Source organism: Pelodiscus sinensis, chromosome 3 (assembly GCF_052426305.1).
Source record: "Pelodiscus sinensis isolate ZL-2025 chromosome 3, ASM5242630v1, whole genome shotgun sequence".
Taxonomy (NCBI): Eukaryota; Metazoa; Chordata; order Testudines; family Trionychidae; genus Pelodiscus; species Pelodiscus sinensis.
Window position 1 is genome coordinate 85,413,773 of NC_143054.1, and position 25,110 is coordinate 85,438,882.

General features: G+C 40.4%; 3 protein-coding genes across 7 annotated transcripts in view; 1 reads left to right on the forward strand and 2 right to left on the reverse strand.

Annotated features, from left to right (window-relative positions):
• KPNA5 (karyopherin subunit alpha 5) overlaps nucleotides 1-14,244 on the forward strand; it is a 58,359-nt gene extending 44,115 nt beyond the window's left edge. For all 5 annotated transcript variants that reach the window (XM_075924032.2, XM_089777217.1, XM_006123053.5 and 2 more), the window contains 3 exons: nucleotides 6,221-6,348; nucleotides 9,033-9,211; nucleotides 10,108-14,244. In XM_075924032.2, coding sequence (XP_075780147.2) covers nucleotides 6,221-6,348; nucleotides 9,033-9,211; nucleotides 10,108-10,295 — 495 coding nt within the window. In that variant the 3' untranslated portion in view covers nucleotides 10,296-14,244. The remainder of the gene's footprint in view (nucleotides 1-6,220; nucleotides 6,349-9,032; nucleotides 9,212-10,107) is intronic.
• On the reverse strand, nucleotides 766-2,966 carry LOC149524671 (uncharacterized). Its single transcript, XM_089776911.1, has 2 exons — nucleotides 2,854-2,966; nucleotides 766-1,902 (listed from the first exon to the last, which is right to left on the reverse strand). Exons 1-2 carry the CDS (start codon nucleotides 2,964-2,966, stop codon nucleotides 768-770), a joined length of 1,248 nt encoding a protein of 415 aa, XP_089633037.1. The 3' UTR covers nucleotides 766-767.
• On the reverse strand, nucleotides 6,948-23,566 carry FAM162B (family with sequence similarity 162 member B). The gene is made up of 4 exons (XM_006123081.5): nucleotides 23,219-23,566; nucleotides 21,807-21,918; nucleotides 15,815-15,923; nucleotides 6,948-15,548 (listed from the first exon to the last, which is right to left on the reverse strand). Exons 1-4 carry the CDS (start codon nucleotides 23,340-23,342, stop codon nucleotides 15,453-15,455), a joined length of 441 nt encoding a protein of 146 aa, XP_006123143.3. The 5' UTR covers nucleotides 23,343-23,566; the 3' UTR covers nucleotides 6,948-15,452.
• Nucleotides 23,567-25,110: the final 1,544 nt, after the last annotated feature.

A 25,110-nucleotide genomic window follows, 5' to 3' on the forward strand; every position in this document is an offset into this window, starting at 1 on the left:
TTTTCTGTGTTTACAACAAGGCTGAGAGATTTGAATAGAGCTAGAGTGACCATCACCATATGAGAGGTCTCTGCGTGAGTGCGACCTTTGATCAGGCAATCATCTAGGTAGGGGAAAATTGCGACTCCTATTCTGCGTAGATGGGCCGCTACTACCGCTAGCGTTTTGGAGAATACCCTTGGTGCCGATACGAGGCCGAACGGAAGTACTTTGAATTGGAAATGGCTGTCCCCTACCACAAAGCGTAGAAATCATCTGTGTGCTACATGGATTGAGATGTGGAAATAAGCGTCCTGTAGATCTAGGACTGCGAACCAGTCTCCTTTGTTTAGTGCCGGCATGATCTTGACCAGCGTGGTCATTTTGAAGCGCTGTTTGCGAATGAAGCGATTTAGACCTCTTAGGTCGAGGATTGGCCTCCAACCCCCTGACTTTTTGGGAACCAGGAAGTACCTGGAGTAGAACCCTTTTCCCCGAAACTCCTTCGGGACCCGTTCTATGGCACCTATGCTTAGAAGGTGGAGGATTTCTTCTCGAAGAATGGTCTCGTGAGATGGGTTCACGATAAGGCTAAGGTAGGAGGGGTAGTGGGGGGAACTGAAATGAATGGGATCGAGAGGCCTGATGTTATCAGTTCTAGGACCCATCGGTCCGACGTGATGCTGGCCCATTGATGTATGTAGGGCTTCAGCCGGTGGTTGAATGTGCTGGAAACAGGCTTCTGTGTGATGACCACTGGAGGCATGTTCGAGTCCTTGGCATAGGAGTCAAACCTGCTGCCTAGGAGCTGGTCGGGTTGGTGGGCGATTTTGTTGTTGGCGTTTGCGTTGCGGACGCTGTTGGAATTTGGGCTGTTCAGGTCCACGCTGCTGTTGCTTATATGACGAATAATCATACCTCCTTTGGAATGGATAGTATCTCCTTTGTCTGAAGGGTGGCGTGTACATACCCAAAGTTCTGAGGGTAGTACGCGAGTCCTTCCCTGAGTGTAGAATTTCGTCGGTTGTGGAGGCAAACAGCTTTTGCCTATCGAAGGGCAAGTCCTCGACTTTGGTCTGTAACTCCTTGGGAGCTCCTGCCGACAACAGCCATGAGGCTCTGCGCATAGCGATGCCTGTAGCCATGGCTCGCGCTGCGGTGTCCACTACATCAGCGGCGATTTGAAGGGATGTTCTGCATGCCGCGAATCCTTCTTGAACTACAGCTTTCAGAAAGGGTTTCTTACTGTCCGGAAGGTGTTGCATGAGTTCAGGAAGCTTGGAATAGTTATCAAAATTATGATTTGATAGAAACGCAGCATAGTTAGCAATGCGGAGGAGTAAGGTTGAGGAAGAATAGACCTTACGTCCGAACGAATCTAGTTTTTTAGAATCCCTATCCGGAAGGGAGTTCCTGAAGTGAGGAGTCTTTGCCTTATGGCGGACTGCGTCGACGATCAAGGAATTAGGCTGGGGGTGATTAAAAAGAAAGTCCAGACCTCTCGATGGTACGAAATATTTCTTGTCCACTCTTTTGTTAGTAGGTGGCACTGATGTTGGCGTTTGCCAAATATCTTCGGCCACCTCCATAATGGCTTCATCTATTGGTAGGGCAATCTTCCGCTGCTGTTTCGGGTGTAAATTTTTGAACAGTTTATGTTGCTTTCCTTGGGTCTCAGTAAATTGCACCTCTTGGGATTGTGCTACACGTCTAAAAAGATCTTGGAACTCCTTTAGGTCATCAGGGGGTGACGACTCATTCGGAGTTATAGCTTTATCAGGCGAAGGTACTGAAGAGTTAACATTAGGTGACCTGTCTGGTTCTGACTCAGAAAGTTGTCCCTCCTCCAGGTCTGATTGCTGCGATCGAGGGGTCGGGGATCGTGGAGGCAATACAGGCCTCAGCGAGGGCTGCTCCTGCGGTCTAGAATGTGTGGAACATGGACTGATTGAGCGACAGGAGCATGGTGACCTACAGCGAGATCGCGACCGACTACATCGAGAAAATTCGTCATAGTAACGACTATGATAGTGCGAGGCATGCCGAGCAGAGTGTGCAGGTGACGAGTCTCTAGAGGATCTAGCACTGCCATGCCTGTCATAGTACGAGCGCCGTGGTGAGTGTGTTAGGGAGTGTCTGGAAGGAGATCGAGACCTGGAACACCTGTGATGCGAACAGCTACGCTCCCTATGGTAGTGATGATGAGATGACGCACTGCGATTGTAATGTTTCCTATGAGTCGCAGGGTGGTCAGCATGAGTAGGGAGGTGAGGGGATGCCTCTGGAGAGGGTGAGAGAGAAAACACCCGGGCATCTGATTTGGATGGTGCCTTAGAAGTCTGAAATGGCAGCTGTTCCTGACAAGAGGGCTGCAGGGTTGTAGGTTCAGTGGAGTGTGATGAGGCAGACATTTGGTCTGTAGCCTGCACTCCCGGTGCGCACGGTGCTGAGGACAGCTCCCTGCGAGGAGAACTGACAGAGGAGGCTGGTAGAGTCGGCACCGGGAGCGTGGGTGCCGATGGAGCTGGCCCTTTAAGAGGCTCCTGCGGTGCCGACGGCGGTAGCGGCTTGGACGTGCCGGGCGGCTTTTTTGTTGCCGGTGCGCGGGCTGCCCTGGGACCAGAGGCTCCCGGCTTCCCTCCTGCGCTGCCTCGCGGCTGAGGGGCTATTGGCAAGGACTTAGCAGGAGAGGCTCTCTTCCTCTTTGGGGAAGGTACATTCGGGGAAGGAGCCCTCCGCTTTTCCAAAGTGGGGTCTGAGGCAGAGGTTCCTGCTGAAGTAGAAGGCATCAATGCCTTGTCAAATAGGATTTCCTTTAGCCGTCGTTCTCGCTCCTTGCGAGCTCTAGTTGTAAGTTTGGCACAATGTACGCACTTTTGGGGAATATATGCCTCCCCAAGGCAGCGGACACAGGCAGAGTGACCGTCCGAGAGCGGCATAGACTCTCTGCACACGGAGCATTTCTTGAAACCGGGGGAACCCGGCATTTTAACAGACTGAGAGGGTTTGTCTCGCGTCTCTCTCTGTGGTAGCTTGTTCTTTTGCTCCCGTTTCTTTATTACTTTTATTCTTATTTATTTTGTATTTATATATTATTTTTATTATTATTTTATTTATATATATATATATAATTTTTTTTTTTTTTTTTTTTTTTTTAAGTGAGCCAGCGAGGCTAAAGGCTGCTGCGGCGAAAGCTGTCGGGAGCCGCGGTTTGAACCACCGGTTTTAAAGATTAAATATATCCGGGTTGTTTGTTTTCCCCTTTCTTTAAGTGGCAAAGCATTAAATAGAAGTTATTTTGCAAATCTTTCTTAGACTTTTTGAGGTAATGAGGAGATGAGTAGAGCTCCGTCCGCGACCAGGGGCGGATGAGAGGAACTGGCGGGGACCGGGTTGCGCGCGGCTGTTCAAAGGCGTGAAGACTGCTCGCGCATGCGCGACCCGGTCGATGACAGCTATGGCAAGCTCCGATTCGCGGCGCCGGGACCAGCCCGACACCAGACGTGGAGCACCCACGGGGACTACCCGAAGAAGTGTAGTTAACATATTTTTACCCTTCCATTTTGATTTTAGTTCTGTTTGGAGTTTTAGATTTGTTTTTTCCAGTCTTTATGGTGCTTACTAGAAATTCTAATCCATTTTTACAACTAATTACATAAAAATAAAAACACGTGAATATCTGCATTGTTTTGCTGATAAAGAGAATGATTCTTATTTTGAATTCTATAAGGGACTGATAATCAGATAATGATTATAAAATAAATTGAAGATTAAAAGATAAGTGCCAAGTATTATTGTTTGCAAAGAATATTTATGTCCAGCTGCTTGTTTATGATGTGGAGATATTTAAGAGTAGGTTAGATAAATGTCTATCGGGGTGGTCTAAACAGTATTTGGTCCTGCCATGAGGGTAGGGGACTGGACTTGATGACCTCTCGAGGTCCCTTCCAGTCCTAGTATTCTATGATTTTATATTTTCAATGACCCATACTTAAAATGTTTACGAACTTTTCAAAAAATATACAAGGGACTAATCCTGCGGGGCTGCTGTTTCTTTTTATTGCCCACCTCTGGATTTAGGAGAAGAGAAATCTTAAGGTGATGGATAGGATCTTTATATGCAACATTCGGAATTATGTATTTGGTCTGTTGTTTCCAGTTATTGAAAAGCAAATGGAGTTGAAATGCTATTTCTGTTTTAAAAGGATATGATTAAATTTGACAAATATGAAATATACCAAGGATGCTTAACATATTTTTTTTCAACAGTATTAATTTGACAGGTGCTGTTTTTCCTAAGTTACTGCGTTAAAGTATTCTTTTAAAGGAGATTATTTCTGTCACTTGAATACATGATAAAATAGCTTAATGTGACAGAGCAGTGTGCAAAAAGTCTACAGGGTAAAATTTTTAACCTGAGTCTTCATGGGTGGAGCAGTGTCCACAATGATCTTGTGTGACAACAGAAGGAGGGAATGTCTTCCTTACAGATACAATCAATACATCAGGAAATGCACACACAGCAGAATACTTATAAGAAATAGCAGTAAAAGCTATAACAAACTGTGGGAAAATATTCAAATGTCTAGTAATCAGCTTGGTCACAGACTATGCTGCAAATGTATCCAAGATGAGACAAGAATGAAGAGAGTTGTAAGCTAATATAATATAGTTGCAGTGCTCATTTGATGCACCTCCTAGCCAAAGACTTCAGTGTTTCAGAAATAAAGGTTAACTTTCCCACAAGAAGTGTGATGAAACTTAGTAGCAGATTGAGCACCATATCAAGAACTAGCCTAATCTGATGACAATTTGTGAACAAAATCATGAAAAAATAGATGGCACTGTCACAGCCAGAGTTCTCAACATTAGGCTTAAGAGAAATGTTTGAACACATGCTGAGTACCCTGAAGTCTATTTCTGTAGACTTGAAAAAACACAGGGAAATAGCTATTTTATTGCTGATGCTGTTGAATTTGGAAGGAACTGAATGAGGTCTTAAAAAGAGAAATATGCAGTGACAGAGTTAAATTACAAGCATTAAAAAAAATGAATGACAAGCATGATCTCCACTCATTTTCTTGCAGATATTCTCAATATTTGATACTAGGGTCAAATCTGAACTGTTGAAGAGGAGTTGAGATGGGCATCCAACAATTGTCCCTCTATAATGCCAACTATAATGCACTTCAGAGCTAAGGGTGAACCATTCAAGAAATATATGTTTGATAACGTTTTAAAGACAGTTATACCAGGAAACTGGTGAAAGTCACTTAAGCACTTTGATTCAGAGACTGTTGAAGTACTAATCTTATTTTTAGCAGCAGTAGTTTTTTCTGACGATGTAGAAGGAATATTTTCTTCCTTTGGACTAATTCATTCCAAATTGAGAAATTGTTTGAGACCTGAAAAAGCAGGAAAGCTAGTTTTTCTTTTTCAGATTATGAACAAGTAGGAAAATGAAGGCGAAGATGTTTGCAGAAGCCAATATTTTAAGTTTCTCATGTTGATCTGGCTGACATCAATTTAATATTAAAAAAAAATTAATTTAGCTATTTTAGATAAAAACAATTTTAACAAAAACAAAACTGATTTTAAAAAACTTGAATGTTTAACTAAATTAAAAAATTCATATGCTTGTTTTGTTAAAATATTATATGTTTGCAGTTGAAGAAAAGAATCCAGAATACATAATGTTGTGTTAGTTGAATAGAAAAATGTAAACATTGTTCTGGTGGTGATTTCCTCCTAATACAGCATAACAAGAAAGTACTCCAAATATTAATGATAGTTCACCTCCCAATGACTTCATAAATACCTGCTTCAATTACATTTGGTAAATGAAATAACCAAAAAATCATTTGTTTTCTGATATAGCCATAAAATGAATCTGAATAGTTTCAATAATTGTTTTAAAATGTATAGTATGTGCCTTCTAAAATGAAACCTAATCTGTCTCTGAGTTGTGAAGAATATAAAATATAAAGGTTATAACAATCAACAAGAATGTAATTTTATGTAGAAAATCATGATTAGATCAAGTCTTCCTGTCTAGTGATTTAAATCAAATCCACTCAGGTAATAATTTCAGAATAAACAGACTTAGTTGACAAATTCTATTGAATGGTGGTATTCTCCGTTCAGGAAAAATCTTTAATACTCTTTCTTGCATTTATATTAACTTGGTTGTTTTTATTACCTATTATAGCCTATTATATAATGTCACTGTTTCTTGTTTTAGGCTGTTATAGATGCAAATATTTTCCCAATATTGATTGACATTCTTCAGAAAGCTGAATTTCGCACCAGAAAAGAAGCAGCATGGGCTATCACTAATGCAACATCAGGAGGTACTCCTGAACAAATAAGGTAATGAATTAGAAGTTGATTGAGGAGTAATTAATGTGTGAAATTCACTTAGTGCTTATTTGAAAATAACTCACTGACTTGACACAGAGTTAAGTATTTTGACACTTACCTTTCTCTTGGACTTCAAATGTTTTCTTAAATGTAGTCCCATAATTGGATTCTATCAAAATTTGCAATAAATTCCTAAACAAATTTGTCATCTTAGAATTAGTTGTCTTAATACAGTGACTTTTTTTAAATTGTAGTTTAAAAATAGATTAGATAAAGTGTACATGATATATTGATGATCACCCAGACTAGTGCACAGTTCTTTCCCCTCTTGCTCTGTAACTTCGTTTGCCTTTATGCTGAGCAGTTTGGTTCATACCCCTGACACCAGTAGCCTGTGCAGAAGCACACAATAGTACCCTGGCTTCCATCACCTACTTATTGCTGCAGGGTTCCACTAACATCCCTTCTAGTCTCATGTCTCCCCAAATCTGTCCTCAGAGTTCTTTAGTATTAGCCATTTGGACTTTTCCTGTTTCATCAGTGACACCAGTCCCCTGGACACAGCTTACTTCAGTTACACACTTAACACAGTTTACACTGGAGACCTGTTTGGGGAAAAAAGTAAAGCAAAGATTTATTGAATAGAGGGGGAAAAATCACGGTGTCAAGGGTAAAATAGTAAGGAATGGCAGTTATATACACATTACACAGAAAAGAAACATAAATATACAGCCTTAGGTTTTAGACTTTCAGATTAGATTGATTCCCCTTTTTAATACAAATCATCTGTTGCCTCTGAACAATTTCACAGCATACCATCTAGTCATAATGCAGTGTTTCACAGACAGTACTGTGACTGTCCCTCAATTTCTGGATACTCTTAAATTTAAACCTGTTCTTTTTAGAAAGTGGGGGGGGGGAAGGAGCATGTTTTGTGTTTTGTATTTTTTTTTCTAGCTGGGATATCTCATGGTCTTCCATGAAATCTAATGGCTCATTTATTGTTTCTTAGATTCTCTAATGCTAGGTGCTCTAGCTGGGGAGGAAGGTCCTCTCTGCCTGACCACCCACAGTAAAGTGAAGCTTAATGTTGCACAATAAATAATTAACATAATTTTGTATATTCACAAATACAGAAATTTATAATTAGTTGGCATACATATCCAATAATGACTGTAAAGTTCAGAACATCACAAGCTTTTATAAAAGACCTCACTCAATATATTTTTATAGCACAGTAACATTGTATATAATCAGTTGTTCCAACTACTTATTTTGGGGGATTCAAACCCCCCCCCCCCCCAGTTTTCTTAATATGCCTGGACCCTGATTGTCACAGTATGCAACTGAATCAGTAAAACTGAAATAAGAGTAAATTTCATTGAATGAAATTCACTCTTGTGAAAGCTCTGAAGGCTTGGGTCAATTTCCCCCACAAAGAGTTCTGCTAATGTCATATTATCAAAGCAAAATTTGAGCAACATATACATAGCAAGTGTGCCCCAGGGTGGATTACAGCCACTTGAAGCTGGGTCATGCCTTTTAATTGGGAGAAATTTTAAAAAAAATCTTGATTCCAAGTTCAGGCAGTTATGCTACATAAAATTTAAGACTATTATTCTTAAATAAACAGCTGCCTACAGCTACAAATGTAGCTTAATCCTTTCCAATGTGTGCAGAATACTTTAATTTTCCTTTACATTACTATAAGATTCCCTCTGAGACTAAATTCACTAAATTACCTGTTTCTGTTTACTTCCTCTGAGACATTTGGCATTGTCCGTTGTCAGAAAACAGGATACTACTGGGCCTCGATGGGCCTTTGGTCTGATCCAGGAAGGCCGTTCTTATGTTCTAAGTTAGCCAAGAACTTGGTTTGATTCCAGATTTTTATGACTTGGGTATCTTTATTTGGCATACAAGAAGTGCTCAGCTAGGATGAATTAATCAGACTTAAACAAAGGAGTGGAGTATGGTGCATACCATACATAGAAAATTTCTTCCTTTATATTCAGTTACACATTAAATTGCATTTACTATATATTGCATCATGCATTTTGGGATTGATTTGGTTATTTTGTAAGAACCAATCTCTGCATCATGTTCTGTCCATGTATGACTTATTCTTTATCTCATCTTACATTCCAGGTTTACCTTGTACATTATAAAAGGTTTCCTGGATGTTCCCCATTATCTCAGCAAATTACAGACATTCTCTCTTTTTAGCTTACTGACTCAATTAAGTATCTTAATGAGCTACAGACATTGTTTGCAGATTGCTGATCCAGTACATGCACAGAGCAGGCTTTTAAGCCCTCCCCATCCCAGGGGAGAGGGAGGAGACAGCTCCATCCTGCAGTTCTTCAGCAGTTACATAATTACATAATTACTCATTTTAATATCCCTATTTGAAATGCAGGTTTCTCAAACAAGGTTCAATCATGTATAAAAAAGATTGCAAATGTTTACATGTCTAATAACTGATGTTTGAATTAATTGTTGTATTCCTATCTCCGTATAAATCAAGGTTTGACTGTATTTCAGAGTAAGATTGTCTTCATAGATATAGAAATGATATTGTTTCAGCAGGTTGCGTACTGTTTTTATTAGTATTCAACACTATGAACAGCGTGTCAAAATTAATATACTGGACTATCACTACTTTCCCCCCCTCTTTTCTCCATCATTACAAGGTATTTGGTAGCATTAGGTTGTACTAAACCTCTTTGTGACCTCCTGACTGTGATGGATTCCAAAATAGTGCAGGTTGCTTTGAATGGACTTGAAAATATTCTGCGTCTTGGAGAGCAAGAATCCAAGCAAAATGGAATCGGCGTTAATCCCTACTGTGCCCTTATAGAGGAAGCATATGGTAAGCAATTATTGAGAAGCTGTGGGCTTGAAGGTGCCTTTTTCATAATTGAAAAAGGAAAATAATGGAACACAATTTAACATAGTTAGAAGTTACCACAACCTGTTGTTTTCATATCAATTTCTAGCCATATTTCAGACAAAAATAAATCAATGTTGGACCCTAAAATTCAGTAAGTATCTAATTTAAGGCAGAATAACTTTAAACAAAACAAAGAAGAGTTCTTAAAAGTACCAAATAGTAAGTCAGAAACTCAAATCAGACCATACTTATGAAATTGAGGCAGATTCTTTTTGGTTTCACAAAGTCAGTGGTAAAGATAGATTTAAAGTTATTATGGAAACTAATCTATTCTATAGGCCTATTTGAAATCATGGGATCTATTCTATAGGAACCTGGCTAGCCAAAATTTATCTTTGCAGTGCTCTAATACAAAGTCTATGCAGGCTTCTCTGTGCTTCAGAGGTGGTTAATGATTCTTAGGGGAATCTCCTGTCTTCAGTGACTGGGGAGTACCTGATTAGATAATCCATTATGCCTTTTTCTTGAAGAGCAAAGTCTCTGACTTCAGTGAACTGGGTGGTGGGTAGGGAATTGGGCTTTTAAGAAGGGATGTAAGCAGCTAGTTGGGTGACTGACTCTTCTTGGAATACTCATGGCTAACGTGTATCATTGATTTCACAGAAATATTTATTCTGGGTTGTTTCTCCTAAACTAGGAAGTTACAGTATATTTCATATTAAAACCTAATTCTCCAGTTAATTCGTCACACAACTTAGTGGTAGTATTCAAAACACATTTATGTGTCTAACTATTTTCATCCTAGCTTTGTACTTTTAAGGTTTTTAGAGCCATTGAATTAAGGGCATATCTTTTTTTTTTCCTTTTAAATTAAGGACTGGATAAAATTGAATTTCTGCAAAGACATGAAAACCAAGAGATCTACCAAAAGGCTTTTGAACTTATAGAACATTACTTTGGTGTGGAAGAAGAGGATAGCAGTATTGTACCTCAGGTGGATGAAAGTCAGCAGCAATTTGTGTTTCAACAGCAGGAAGCTCCAATGGAAGGATTCCAGCTATAATTTGTCAAATGAAGACAAGGCAAAAATATAAATATTTATAACTTTTCAGGGGTTTCCTCTCTTTTGGCCAAACTTAGATGAGAGATTTGAATGTGTTATGCAGAAGAGACAGGTAAAGAAGCAGCCCATGCACTTTTATACTGTTCTGTTAGATATAACTTTTCATTCATTGTTTGTTTGGGGTTTTTTGTATTTCATATGTTCAGAAACTAACTCTGTGAGTAATCAAGTCTAATATTAAGGCTTATGTGATTTATCAAGAATGGGTAAGCTTGAATAATAACTTCAGTAGGATTTTAGGTAGTGGTTCTGAATTTTTCATGCAGTTTCTGCACCTGCACTGTAGCTGTTGGCAGTTGCATTTTCGCAGTAAACTTGACAAGTCCAATCTTGTATCAAATCTACCTCTATATTGCAGCAAAAAAGTTGCTTCAGAACTAAAGCATGAAATAAAGATGAGCTTGTCAAAAGCTAAATTTAGAATGTGAAAAATATTTATTTAAATTGTGAAATGTAGCTTTATGCATTATGCTTTGCAACAAACCAGTAAACCATATTTATGAAACATATTTAAAAGCATAATGCAGATTTTTATTTAAGTATATTATGCTTAAATATCAGATGTAGCTTTGAATGTGACAAAAAAGCTGTTCTGCATTATGTGGTTTTCAAATTGTAATCAGCAGTGAGCTGGCTGGTTACGTGATGCTGGCTTCTTATACCAAGCTGCTAAAACAGCATTAAAGGTAAGCCACAAATAATGCTATGTAAGCAATTGCTGAAGTTGCCACAGGGATATTGTGATTATAATTGGGAAAGGAGGTGATTTGTCAAATTGTAAATGAGTCGCATAAAACCATCTACCCAATCTCCATATTAATATCTGGTACCAATATAAAAATTTGAAAAATCTTGCTATATTTGCCTTTCTTAAAACATTTACTTATTTAAACAAAATTTAGATTGTATCTATGTATTGTATTGTTAACCAAATATGCTACTACTTTTTGATTTTTTTTTTTTTTAAGTCCAATGTTTTCATTTTCTTTATTTTAGACAAGGCTATAGAAATGTGCCCTGTTACAATCCATATTGTTGCTGCAGTTGGGGGAGAAACTATTTTCTCCATTTGATTGAATGAAAAAGGTTTGCTGTGTTGTAAATATTGACTAATGAACATGAAAATTAATCTGAAAATATCTGTTAAATATTTGTTCCAAAACACCTAGTCTTTTTTGCTATTGCCCACTAAAAGAAATAATTAAGAATTTAAAACAATTCTTCTATATGCTTTGAAAAACTACACTAGGTATTTTTTGTACATTTAGAAAGTCACTGCTTGTCTCACGTACCAGTAACCAGTCTGAATTTGAATTAAGGAAAGTATTATTGTTAAACGTTAGTCATATGTTGTGTTGAAATAATAGTGAAAACTTCTTTGACCTATTAAATTATTTAAACCATGTACAATAGTTGAAATTTTGAGAGTTAAAATAACTCTTCCCATTTTAGTGTGCCTGTCACGAAACATGTTGATACACTGAGAGATCCAGATCACAGCATGGTATCATTTATATACTATGTTCTGGATTTTAACTTGTTTATAAAATGTGCAAATACTATTTTCATTTACCATGTATAATGTGCTTTACTTTGGGAATATTAAAGCACTGTATGTTGCATAGTAGTTTCAAGGGGAGAATTGAAACAGCTTTGAAGATACTAACAACTGACTGTGTCAGTAGCAAGATACAATTTAAAAATTGCATCCTTATTTGAATTTTTTCTCCTGAAAATAAAAGGTATGCTATGAGGAAAAGAGTGAATATAGGAGTACTGTTGTTTTGCAAATTCTGTATAACAAAAGATTTATCAAACACTTTGAACCTAGATTGTACAGAATACAGCAAGTTTGTATAGTGTACACAATGCTCAGCCAATTTTTTCTTAACAATGTTTGAGAATTGTATTTGTCCCCTTTTTGTGATTGTTTGAGTCTTTTAGTATACTGGCTCCCCTCCCTCCCCCCCCATCATCTCTTCAAAGTTCAGGGTAATGTTGGAAATTACAGGATTAGCAGTTAAATGATGATGAATTTCCAAGTTTTTTTTTCATACAAGAATAATCGTATAAATATTCAGGTAACAGGGTATTCCACTGTCTCTAACAAACATTGTTTTGATATTACTTAGCCAGCTGTGCCTGTTTTTATTTTGAGGACCCTGCAGATGCTGCATTTATAAGCCTCTGCAGTTTAGATTTGGCTTAACTAAAAAACAAACCTAAACCTAATTAAGACTTGGAAATGGGGGGAGGGGCATTTAAAGTACATATTTAACCTCCCAAATCCAGGATCTCTGATCTGGCAACATATGTGGTTTGGCAAGACCATGGATGTTGCTGGTCCGAAGTGCACCAGAGGCTGGGAGCAGGAGCCCAGCTGGGAGTCCTGCAGGAGCTGGACAGCCCTAGCCTAGTGAGCTGTGATGGCAGCTGGGGAGAGCCTTGCCCTGTCCAGGACACCCCCCCCCCTCCTCCCCTGGGGAGCCATCAGCCCAGAGAGGTGCTGAAGTGTGGGCCAGTAACCAGCAGGGGAACACTGACCTCACCTGGTCTGGCAAACTCTAATTCAGGTCCTGAGGGTGCCATATCAGGGAGTTCCAACCAGTATTATACTTGTTTGAGAGGATTTCTTTATCTTTGTGGATATATTATTGTATATTTCTGAGTAGTTACAGTGACTGCACTATGTATTTACAAATTCATGCCTCTGGTATGTTCCAAGTAGGGATTTTAGTTTAAATGGGATCTAAAATTGATGGACTCTGGTTGCAGAAAGGGACACTAGTTGTTTAATCTCAGCAATTGGTTTACCCTAAAATTGTTAATCTGGCATTATCCTATTATGTTGCTTTGTGCATGTATATGTAACATAGACCAGTCTGACTGGGAACACTTTAAAAAAAATAACTTATGGTTAATGAATGATAATGGAATAAGAGTGTTTTCACAAGTTAACACCTGTTGTAAGAAGTGATACTGAAGGCATCAGTGATGCTTAGGAAAATAATGAAGCTGACAGAAAAAAATCTGCTCTGTAGAAAGCATTTAGGGCTGGGGGACTGAGAAAGGGCTGTGTTTGCTAAATAGATTTTTTTTCCATAATGGTTTTATCTAAAAGACTATTACAAGTTGTTGTTTTGAGGGTGGTGGGGGAGTTAAATAAAAGACAAAGCACTAATGTGTCCCTCTTAGTTATTCAGCTTGTTCAATAGAAAAGTGTTGTTCAAAATAGAGAACTATTTGTTCTGTTTGAATTTGAATTCTGACAAGGTAATCTATGCAACAATGCTAAGTCTTTTAATTTTATAAGATGTTTGACACTAAATCTTAATTTTCTACTGAATTTTATCATCACACTTTTTGTCTTCAAGAACTTTGTTCATACTGCTGTTTAATTTTATAGTATTTGCTTTAACACTATTGCCAGCAGCAATCAGAAGAGGAAAACAATAATAATGTTGGTGCAGACATAACTTTACTGTAGAACAAGTTTGGAAAATGATCTCTGTTGGGTCTGTGTAAAAGATGCACTATCCTTTTTCCTCCACAGTCAGTTCTCAACTGGATTTTTGTTTTACCAAAAATATAAATTTTTTTTGAAGTGCAAATTGATATGCAGGATAAAATGCCTGCTTCTTAACAGGAAATTACTATAAAAGTTTAATTAAAATCTTAAATGAGAAATTTTTCATTCTCGTGGCATTATGGCTTTATGCGATCTAAAATGTCTATATGGACTTTAAGTAGAGTGATAGTGCATCTTTTAATCCAGACTGAAGGCCCATTATTGTGTACCTTTACAAACCAACACGAGAACAGTATGCAATATTATGGAATGTTTCAATTCAGAATACTATACAAAAACTAATAAAAGCTATTTTACAAAGAGGTGAGTTTATTGCATTTATTAATATTATAAAATTAGTCTCGATTCTTAGTATAATATAGAGAGTGTATTTATATTGGTTATTTTTTAAGAGTTGAATTCAGTAAAATCTACAGCTGACTTCCATACTAGAGTGGTATGTTGGGCCAGAAAAATGAGCTTTGAGAAGAGGATGGAAAGAGGTTAAACACGACATTGCATGAAATTACTTTTAAAACGAGTATCAAAATATTTCCTCCATAAACATCACATACCTCTGGCCATCACCGTTGTCCATCCTTTCTTCTCTTGCAAAATTAATTTCATGGGAGTTCCCAAGAATTTTTAGAGGAAAAGCCTATAGAGACTAAAATACTGCCTATTTTGTTTTAGTTTGCAAAATAACTAAGTAAACTTTAGCAAGACAAGGTGGGAATGTTATAAACTTTAGTGAGACAAGGTAGCTTAGATAATATATTGTATTGGATCAACTTCTGTAATGAGATTTGATCCAATAAAAGATTCTCACTCCCATCCTCTTTATCTGCCACTGACATTGCTACAACACTGCATAAGTAAGCTGTGCCAGTTCTGCATGATCTAGCAGTAAATGAGATTCAGCAAATACTGTAGTGATGCTATTAATTTTTCCCTCTACATAGAATTGCAGAAGTGAGTTTTGTAAGTAGGATCAATAAAAATTCGAAAGAACAAAAGTTAAATGCTCACTGGCTTCCTTGATATTTAAATACGTTGTGGCTTGCACAATTTTTACCGACCCTGCTTTAATATGTAACATTTTTTAAATGAAAATTGTTGTCAGTAATCTTGTGTCTTTAATACAATGTACAAAATCAAATCTAGCAGGAAGCTATTTCAAGACAGGGTTGGTTGGTTGATTGTTCTGTCTTGTGGACAGTTACATGCTTTTATCAAATTGAGGTCAAAATAGATGACTTGAAAATAGAATTATTAGAACTTTCTAAAGGTTTGAACTGACCTTGGTCATATGCAGCAAGTACCAAAAATATCTGTTTAAATGTAGAAAAAGAAACCCTATTCCCTTCCCTCCCAAAATTTTTTGTGAGTACTGTATTACATCATTGGACTCCAATGTTAATGTTTTTTTATAAGTCTAACGAGATAAGACACTGGCTAATTATGCCAAGTAACTGGCTTTTTTGTGGTTTTTCCTTCTACTAGCAGATTCACAGGCTTCAGCAGAAAAATTATTTAGTCTTAGACTCTGCTGATATTGCTGCTTCTTCACGCCACTTTGCTTTCTTTGCTAGGTTCCAGCTTGTTAAAGACTGGTGGTGTTCAGCCTGCAAAAATAAAACAAGAGTAATGTCCTGTGAATCACTAAATTACACTTCAGAAAAACATTGCATCACGGTAGTAGCTAATGTTTCTCATGCTTCATGAATAAAGGTTTATGGAGTGAGATGCATTACTTAAATACGTACACATTTAAATCAAATGCATCAGCAGCAACAACTTACATAATACATACGTATTTATATGTATAAAAATCTTGTAAATATTGAAACTTATTTCTTAGGTTTTTAAGCACAAGTGGTAATATACTCACCCTTCTAGCTGATGCAATAACAGCAAAGCAGGCAATAATTGTGAGTCCTATCATTATGTAACAGGTTTTTACTCGAGCTTTATTTCTTGCAATGTCCAGCATTTCTGGCCTACAGTTAAAGTTGCATTGAACAAAATTAGTATGAAATATCAAGAAGCTAGTATAGCACACCACAGACACAATTTTTTTTTAAACAAATAATGTATCCTTTAGGAATTCATTGGAAAAAACGGTCAGCTGCTAATATGTGGCAAATATGTTTAGCATTGTCCAGATAGCTATTGACTGTTATGCACTATAGGATCTAATCCATCTCTAATTGATTACTATGCAAGATGGAATTGAGATTCTTGATCTTTTTCCTATAACTATTGGCAGGTCTTAAAATAACCAGGGCACAAACCACATTTAAAGTTTTATTGGTCAGTAGTGATGTGGTGAATTTAAAATACTTTTACATAAATAATAGGATTTTATTAGAAGGGAACTTGCATTGCCTGGTGTGGGGAGTTCTCTTGACTATTCAAAGCAAATGTATTAGTTGTAATAACTAAGCAGCATTTCAAAACCTGCTTAAAATTTGGACTTTCCAGTCCACTGTAGATCTGAGATTTCCCTTATTTGGTTGTCAATAAAACTGATCAGTTTCACACTAACATGAGTTTTAGACATATGCATCATTGTTCATTTTAAAGGGTAATTTTGGTATTGGCACAGTCAATATTTGCTCACTTTCATAGTTTTCATGCCTAAAGAGCAGAAACTCATGTTAATGACAGAGGTGGCATATGTTTTATTGAATCCGTAAAGCACAGACCAGTCTTTCATTGAAAACTGTTTGCTTCACTTACAAATACAGCTCTTTACCCACCAAAAAATTCTTTCCTCCTTATCCTGGATTTCAACAATCCCATCCCCTGCTTCAGATCTCATGTCACTTGCGGGTTTTTTCCTTGTTCTTCATGCCTGCATTCCTGATTTTTAGCTTTCTCTGTTTTCCAGTTCCTGAAATAACTGGGAAACATTAGTGGGTTGTACATTAAACAGACACTAGGAAATAGATGATCTGTCCAAGCCATACAGTACCTCCCAAACTTGATTTCACACCTTTTGCTTGCGGGATATGAGACCTGGAAACAGTGTTCTAAAGATACCTTTTGCATCTACAGACTTGGAACTCAGAGCACCATAGGACTAAAAGGGATTGCAAGTATCAGCTAGGCCAGTGTTTCTCAAACTTATTTTATTGTGTCCCCTTCTCTATGGCTACGTCTACACTGGCCCCTTTTCCGGAAGGGGCATGTAAATTTCACCAGTCGTCGTAGGGAAATCCGCGAGGGATTTAAATATCCCCCGCGGCATTTAAATAAAAATGTCCGCCGCTTTTTTCCGGCTTTTAAAAAAGCCGGAAAAGAGCGTCTACACTGGCCCCGATCCTCCGGAAAAAGTGCCCTTTTCCGGAGGGTCTTATTCCTACTTTGAATAAGGAATACTTTGAAGTAGGAATAAGACCCTCCGGAAAAGGGCACTTTTTCCGGAGGATCGGGGCCAGTGTAGACGCTCTTTTCCGGCTTTTTTAAAAGCCGGAAAAAAGCGGCGGACATTTTTATTTAAATGCCGCGGGGGATATTTAAATCCCCCGCGGATTTCCCTACGACGACTGGTGAAATTTACATGCCCCTTCCGGAAAAGGGGCCAGTGTAGACGTAGCCGTGGTCTATATGAGTTTATGCTCCTTCCACACAAGTGCTACCCAGCTTTGAAGGCAAAGCAGTGAGCGGTGGTTGCTATGGAGGTACCAAAGCAACACCACCACTAGCAATGCAGAGTAAAGGTGGCAATACCATACTAAGCTACGCTGCTGCTGCTGTTGGCCACAGCACTGCCTTCAAATTTGAGTGGCATGCCCACACAGCTTCTGCTACTTACCTATGTTTCTCAGACTTAGGAGGGTGGGGAGTTGGAGAAATAAGACTGGGAATGCCTATGAGAGAACCTATGGTCTAGTCTAGGGATGGCCAACCCATTCCGGGCAGAGCTAAGATATCTGGATCCAGTGCAAAGAGCTGGGGCAAAGTTGTCCAGTGAGGGAAAGGGGGGGGGGGGAAGACTGTCCTCTTAAGAAAACAAGTTTAGAGGCTTTTTGGCCACATCAGGCTCTTGCTGGCCAACGCCATCTTTTAATGGCTGTGCCAGACAGCTCCCTGTCCCAGGGAGCCGGGAGGAGAGGGCCGTTTTCAGGGCGTGGGAGCAGCTGTACGCGCCATGGGGGTGTGTGCGTGTGAAGAGCTGCACGTGGCTTGTAAGCCATGGGTTGGCCACGGCTGGTTTAGTCTATCCCCTTGCCATGATGAAGCATTTGTCATTGCTAGCCCAATCAGTCTCATCTGATCACTTTTTGCTTTAAGGAATTTCTTAAAATTCATTTTAATTTTGATTAGCTCTTCATCTTTTTAAAGACACATTCTAAAAGACATCACATACTATATTTAAAAAGTGATTATTTTCCATAAGCTTAGGACACAATGTTATGTCTTCCCGCCATAAAATTATTTAACCATGTGAGGTAAATACAGATAGGAACCTGGCAGTACTACTAGCAAACAAAGCAGCTGGTAGCTAGCACTACCTAAATCTATCTGAACAGATAATTTTCAAAAGGGAAACATGAAATTGTGGGACCTACTGTGCTTCCCTTCAGCCCATGAAACCCTCACACCAATTGGCAAATCTTACAAGTATTTCAGCTAACCTAGTTCTCAGTAATGAGTTGAGGATGTGGTGCACTGCAAGCAGGCTGTCAGGGCTTGCAGGTCTGATCATAGTGTGAAGATACTGTAGCTCTATTTCATAATACTAAACACATTAGGTATGAGAGATCAAAACCAGACTGGAACATGAAACTATTAATCTCGGATCCATTTGGAGCAGAAGTCAGAATATAAATGCATTATTTTTCAGCCTTAATGCTGTAATCATATTTCACAATGCACTAATTGAAGCTGTTCTGAAGCAGAATCCCAATTCCTACCTGCTTTCTGCACTGTTTCACGGAAACAGGCCTAATTATGATTTTCTGTAGTTCTTCATTAAGGACTGTATCCCTAAATCCTTACTCAAGACAAAGTCTTATTGACCTCCATGGACATTTCTTTAAGCAAATCTTGAATAAGGACTGTTGGACTTGTCCTTAACTCGTGTAACATTGCCTTGCCATTCCAAAGGGCCATTTGGATAACTATTCATTAAGAACAGGATCCTGTTCAATGAGGACCCTTGTACTCTCTAATAATTATTTTATTCAAATCTTTGAGTCATTTCTTCTGTTTGCTTTGTTTTTTAGTTTATGAACTTCCAGTTCTAAAAAAGGTTTGGGCATGTGGAAGAGAGATTAATATTCACTAGTCAGGGTTGGGTTTGTTTGTTTGTTTTATTGTTTAAAGGCCTGTATCCTGCCATTCTCTCTCAAAGCTCCCACTGAAATTACAGAAGGAAATTAGGGTCCTGTTATCTCCCATAGGAAAAAGTTTGGAAGGAAGAAACAGAATTTCCTCTGAAATCTTCAGAAGAGGAAAAGGCCATTAGTGCAAGTTCTATCCACTGAAGCAGATAGGGATTTTGGTGCTCAGCACACACATCTCATAAAAATCTACTAAAGCAAAATGCAGGACAATGTAGCACTTTAAAGACTAACAAGATGGTTTGTTAGATGATGAGCTTTCGTGGGCCAGAGGAAGTGGGTCTGGCCCACGAAAGCTCATCATCTAATAAACCATCTTGTTAGTCTTTAAAGTGCTACATTGTCCTGCATTTTGCTTCAGCTACCCCAGACTAACACGGCTACATCTCTATCAAAAATCTACTAGATACCCAGAACTGTCTGTATGGGGACCTGTACCTTCACACTAGTTTAGAGATTGTCCCCCATGCAGCTTTCTGGCTGCTTGATTTCTGAGGGGGTAACACCACATCATTTTTAATGGCACTCTAACCCACATTTTCAAACGTAAAGCAATTAAAAATGACTCTTCCAAAAACACTTATGCAATTGCTTTCATATTTTTCTCTAAAGGATAGCTCTCCTGCACTGAACACCGTGTGTGAATTATTGACCCTGACAAAGTCAGGGAAGTTTATCATTGACTGCAAGAGGTCAGGGTTTCTCATAAGGGAGGAAATAATTCTGACAAAGAGTGAGATGACTAGGGAAGAGCCTTTGGATTAATATACAAAAATTGGGGCTATTGTTACTTGCAGCGATGCTCTTGCTTATTTTCTCAGCTGCAGTAGGAATGAAACTTCTGGGAACAAAGGAAACATCCTGGAGTCTTCCTTGTAACTAACTGCCCCTCAATAAAGTTCAGTATGTTATGTACAGTCAGGCAGGGATGGAAGCTACTGATAAAAAAGTACAGCTGTTCTGTGAATGAGCAACATCATGTATCAATGAGGCTTAGAAATAAACATTAGGGCTGTGTCTACACTGGGCCACTTATTCCGGAAAATCAGCCGCTTTTCCGGAATAAGCTGCGAGCTGTCTACACTGGCCCTTGAATTTCCGGAAAAGCAACGATGCTCTACCGTACAAAATCAGCCGCTACTCCGGAAAAACTATTCCGCTCCCGCTCGGGCATAAGTCCTTATTCCGGAACACTGTTCCGGAAAAGGGCCAGTGTAGACAGCCCAGTAGTCTTTTCCAGAAAAAAGCCCCGATCGCGAAAATGGCGATTGGGGGTCTTTTCCGGAAAAGCGCGTCTACATTGGCCACAGACGCTTTTCCGGAAAAAGGGCTTTTCCAGAAAAGCAGCCTGCCAATGTAGATGCTCCTTTTCCGGAAAAACTGAAAACGGAATAGTATTCTGTTTTAAGCATTTCCGGAAATTCATGCCAGTGTAGACATAGCCTCGTTGATATTACATGACCTTCACATTTATATAACTACTGGGGAGAGGGAGAAGGCTTGTCAGCGACAGCAACTCAGCGGGTGGTGGCTAATGGGGGAGCAAGTCTTGTGACACCAAAACTTTCAGGATACTCAGTGCTATCCCAGACATCTCTTTTTTTCAGTATTTTTAACAGGCTTTACCTGCTTTTCTCTCTCTTCCCCTACCCTCTCTCAAATACTTTCTTGCCTTGTAATAAGTTGGATGGAATGGATGATTACTGATGACATCAAACAAGTTAGAAAATACTTTATGTAGTCCATAAACAGAAAATACAGTTTACTGCTACAATCTTAGTCTGATCACACATTTGATAAACTAAGCAAATAAAAAAGCCAGTCTATAAATAAAACCAAAGCTCAACCCATTACCACAATTAGGGCCAAACTGTCTACCTTGCTTGGAGGTATAGTTCTATATTCCTCTACAATGATGATGAGCACTGGGTCTTCTCTCTTAAACTGTAAAATCCAAAGTAATCTAAAATGTCTCTAATTCTCAAAGGAACATTGGGACCAAGGGAAGACCTGGAAAACTCAGAGCCCTTAGTTTATATCTTAAGTGTTTTGAATTTTCGAAACTCCACAGATGACACATTGTGGAAGGTTAAATACCCTTTCCTCATGCTGTGACTGACTGCACCCAGCCTTGTGTTTGGATGCATTTATAGTTTTGATGGTATGTGATTGGCCCATAGGTTTCTCTTCTTTTGGAATTTCTGTCATGAGTTGCTAATAAGCATCTGGCCACAAATAAGGGGCCATTCAGTGAAGGAGCCAACTCAGTTCAGCTCAGCTCCCTCCCATTTCTGAGAGTATAATGTAACCAGTACAGATTGAGCTGCAACCTAATATTGAAACTAGAAGCCACTGATTGAGAGAGAGGATGTGATATCGGAGCTTATGTTTGTGTCTTAATTTTTCATTGATGTTTCAAATATTGGAAAACATTGATTGTTTCTTACTGAGGCTAAGTGGACTGAAAAGAAAAGGATTGGAGGGGCCCTCGTTTTCAAACTGATCCCAAAATTAAACCAATCTTGCACTTACGGGATCCTTGAGGGAATCTCTTCTTCAGTCTTGAAGCGTCCTGTCCACATGAGGATTTTTTTGTCGAATTTGGAAGGTTTGTAACTGCCAGGTACTTTGTACCTCTTCTCAGCTGAAAGACCAACCAGAGAAAAGAACTTCATCACTCTGTGCACTGGAGATATAATAGGTTGGGGGAAGGGTGGATTTCTCTACTGATGGTCCATCTCTCTTTAGCTCAGAGCTTTATTTTGGTCAGTTAAAGACACTAACCTTCTTTCCTCTATCTCCAACTATATTTCAGTGATGTAGTCATGAGGGTCTCGAGATATTGGAGAGATATTAGAGAATGGGCGAAGAAAAAGTCTGTTATTGAACCAACTTCTGTTGCTGAAAAAGAAGCTCAGTGTTGGTCAATAGCTTCTCTCCCACACATGGTCTTGCTTGTGGCACTGCACAGAAGCTGGATCTACCTTGAATTGACTAATTTTTAGAAAAAACACATCTACTTGCTGCTACTGCACCCTGAAAATCTAAACCCTGCTGTGACATGGCACATGAGTATGGTAAAAATTTCTTTTCCATGCCTAGGTTCAGCCAATTTTTAACCCCAGCTCCAATTCTAAAGATTCACCTAAGAAGAAGTTTAGTTGCTCCCACTCCAACAACATCCTTCAGACGTTAATAGAACCTGATGTACCAGATCTGGTAGCTGGATTTGCAAGAATTTGGCCCCAGGGGCCTAACACAAAAACATGCTCATCTGCTTCTGCAGCATCTTAGAAATCCAGGGCCATTGGCATCCCACTGTAGCAGCAGCTTAAAGGACAGAGACTCAGAAGTGTGGGCTCTACAGCTGGCTCTTGAATGTGCTTCCTGTGATTTTTTTTGGACGCATGTGATATTAAAGCACCAGGAGAATTATTAACCAAGCAGGATGCTTTTACTCTGTTATTAGGCACCGGGCAAATTCTTTGGTCACTTATTCAGCTGTGGGATAAAAGCGAGTGTGTCCGCTAGAGGGAAAGGAAACAATCAAGTCACACACGCTGTAGGGACCTGTGGCTCGCTCCTGTGGCCGCGTAATCCCTGCCTTAAAAACCCAACGGGGCGGCTGCGCCTTGCCAAACTTTGGCCGCGTCTCCATGTCTGTTACCCCCAACGTCGAGCTCAAATGCCGCTCCCTTTCCACCCCAGTCCGTAGTTTTTAAGCCATCTCCTGGGGCAGGTCCCAAGGCGAATTTGGGGGCGAGAAGGAGCAGCTGGGGGTCTCCGTGTTGATGGTGCCGCTGGGTCCCAACAAGGCCGCCCGCTGTGGCCGGGCGCAGCCGCTAGCGCACGGCCCCGGGGAGCCCGGCTGGGAGCGCGCCGGTGAGGCGAGGGAGGGTCTGTGGGGCGCGCAGCAAGGAGAGCCCGGCCCCCCGCTTACTCACCCTCGCCGATGGGCACCGGGCTGCGGTTGTGGGCGCTGCTGGAGGAAGCTGCCGAGGCCTGGAGCAGAGGGGCGCGCAGCAGGAGGCGGCACCGGCACACGCGGCTCCCCGCTGCCGCCAGCATGGCCAGGAGCGCGCTGCCCGGCTGCCGCCTCCGAGCCGGCTGCGGCTGGACAGGCAAAGCGGAGAGGGGGCCCTTCCTCCCCCAGCCTCCCTGCGCCCGCCTCCGGCACCAGCCCGGGCTCAGGGCTGTAGCCCCCTCGGGATCTGCCTCCTCCCTCCGCCCAGCCACCTTCACCAACCCGCGCACTTGGCCTGCTCCCACCCTGAGGGAAACAGCTAGTCCCAGCTGCTGCCGCTCCCCTCCCACCCTAAGCGCTGCTGCCAGCCCGCCCCTCCCCTGTGCAGGAGGGCGGGAGCGGCTGCTCTTCCCGCAGGATGACGGCAGTGGGCCCATCTCCATTTGCCTGCCCTCTGGGCTAGGGAGCCCGACTGCTTACCTGCCTCCCCCTCAACCCAGAGCTCTCAGTAATTCCCTTCTTCCTGCTCCACTGAGCCTGGTCTGCTAAGAAGTTTTGCTTCTGGCTGGGCCCTGGGGTGAGAGACTGGTCCAGGCTGGCAAACTGTGGGGGAGACAGAAACACCCCCCACACCATTTGCTACCTGCTGGTAAAGGGGTGTGGTCAGAAAACACTCCAGCACTTTGTGTGCCCCTTGTAAATTAGCAAATGGTGGAGGGAGGGAGAAAAGGGGCTGTCAGTGCACACTTGGAAAGCCCCACCTGACTGAAACCACCCTCCTGAGCCCATCTGCCCCCCTGATACTGGCAAGCCTGTATGCTACATCTAGGGCCTTGCCTTGTAGATTAGAATTTGACTTTTTCCACCTTGGAAAAGAAGTATAGTATAATTTCAAAGAACCTTAGGCAATGGTAGCACCTTACTTGCTTATATTTTCTGCCTGTGGCATCCACCAGCTTGATCTAACTTGATATTAGGCTCATTTGAAGGGTATCTGTGTGAAATGTAGTGGCCTGTGATACACAGGAAATCAGATACAACCATCTAATGGGCCCTTCAGGCCTTAAACATTGTGAAACTGTGGAAGATCTGTTGTACTTTTAAAAGTTACAATTTATATTTCAAGTATCAGAGGAGTAGCCATGTTAGTCTGGATCTGCAAAAGTGACAAGGAGTCCTGTGGCACCTTATAGACTAACAGATGTCATGGAGCATAAGCTTTCATGGGCAAATGTCCCTCTTCGTCAGACTAAAAATTTATATTTGTTGTACTAATTCAGGCCCCCCCACCTTGTACTACTAATGTAGTACTAATGTGGCCCCCCAGCTTGCTTGGATCCGCACCCGGAGACTCATACTGATGCTCAAGCCTGCCGCCATCTGACTAATCTGCAGCCCCTGACTGATTTTTCTGAGAGTCAGTGGCCCCTGAACCCAAAAAAGCTTCCTCACACTAATTCATAGCACTACACCAACTGAAGCAAGTTATGTGTGGGTTTGAGGGGAAATGGAAAAGAAATCACTGCAAACAGCAGCACAGCATCAATAATTATACAACTTAATTTTTAATGTAAAAGATTTTTAACGCATCAGCATTCCAAAGAGCTCATTTTTAGTTATTAGACAGCACTAGTCTCTCTCGCGTGCGCGCTTGCTCTCTCTCTCTCTCTCTCTCTCACTCTCTCTCTCTCTCTCAATGCCCCACTAGATGGCAGCAACACAAAAAATATAGAAAACACTGAAGAGTCAGAGGGGTAGCAGAGTTGGTCTGTAACAGGAAAAACTTAAAAAATAACAAATAGTCTAGCAGCACCTTAAAGACTAACAAAACATGTAGATGGTATCTTGAGCTTTTGTGAGCAAAACCCTCTT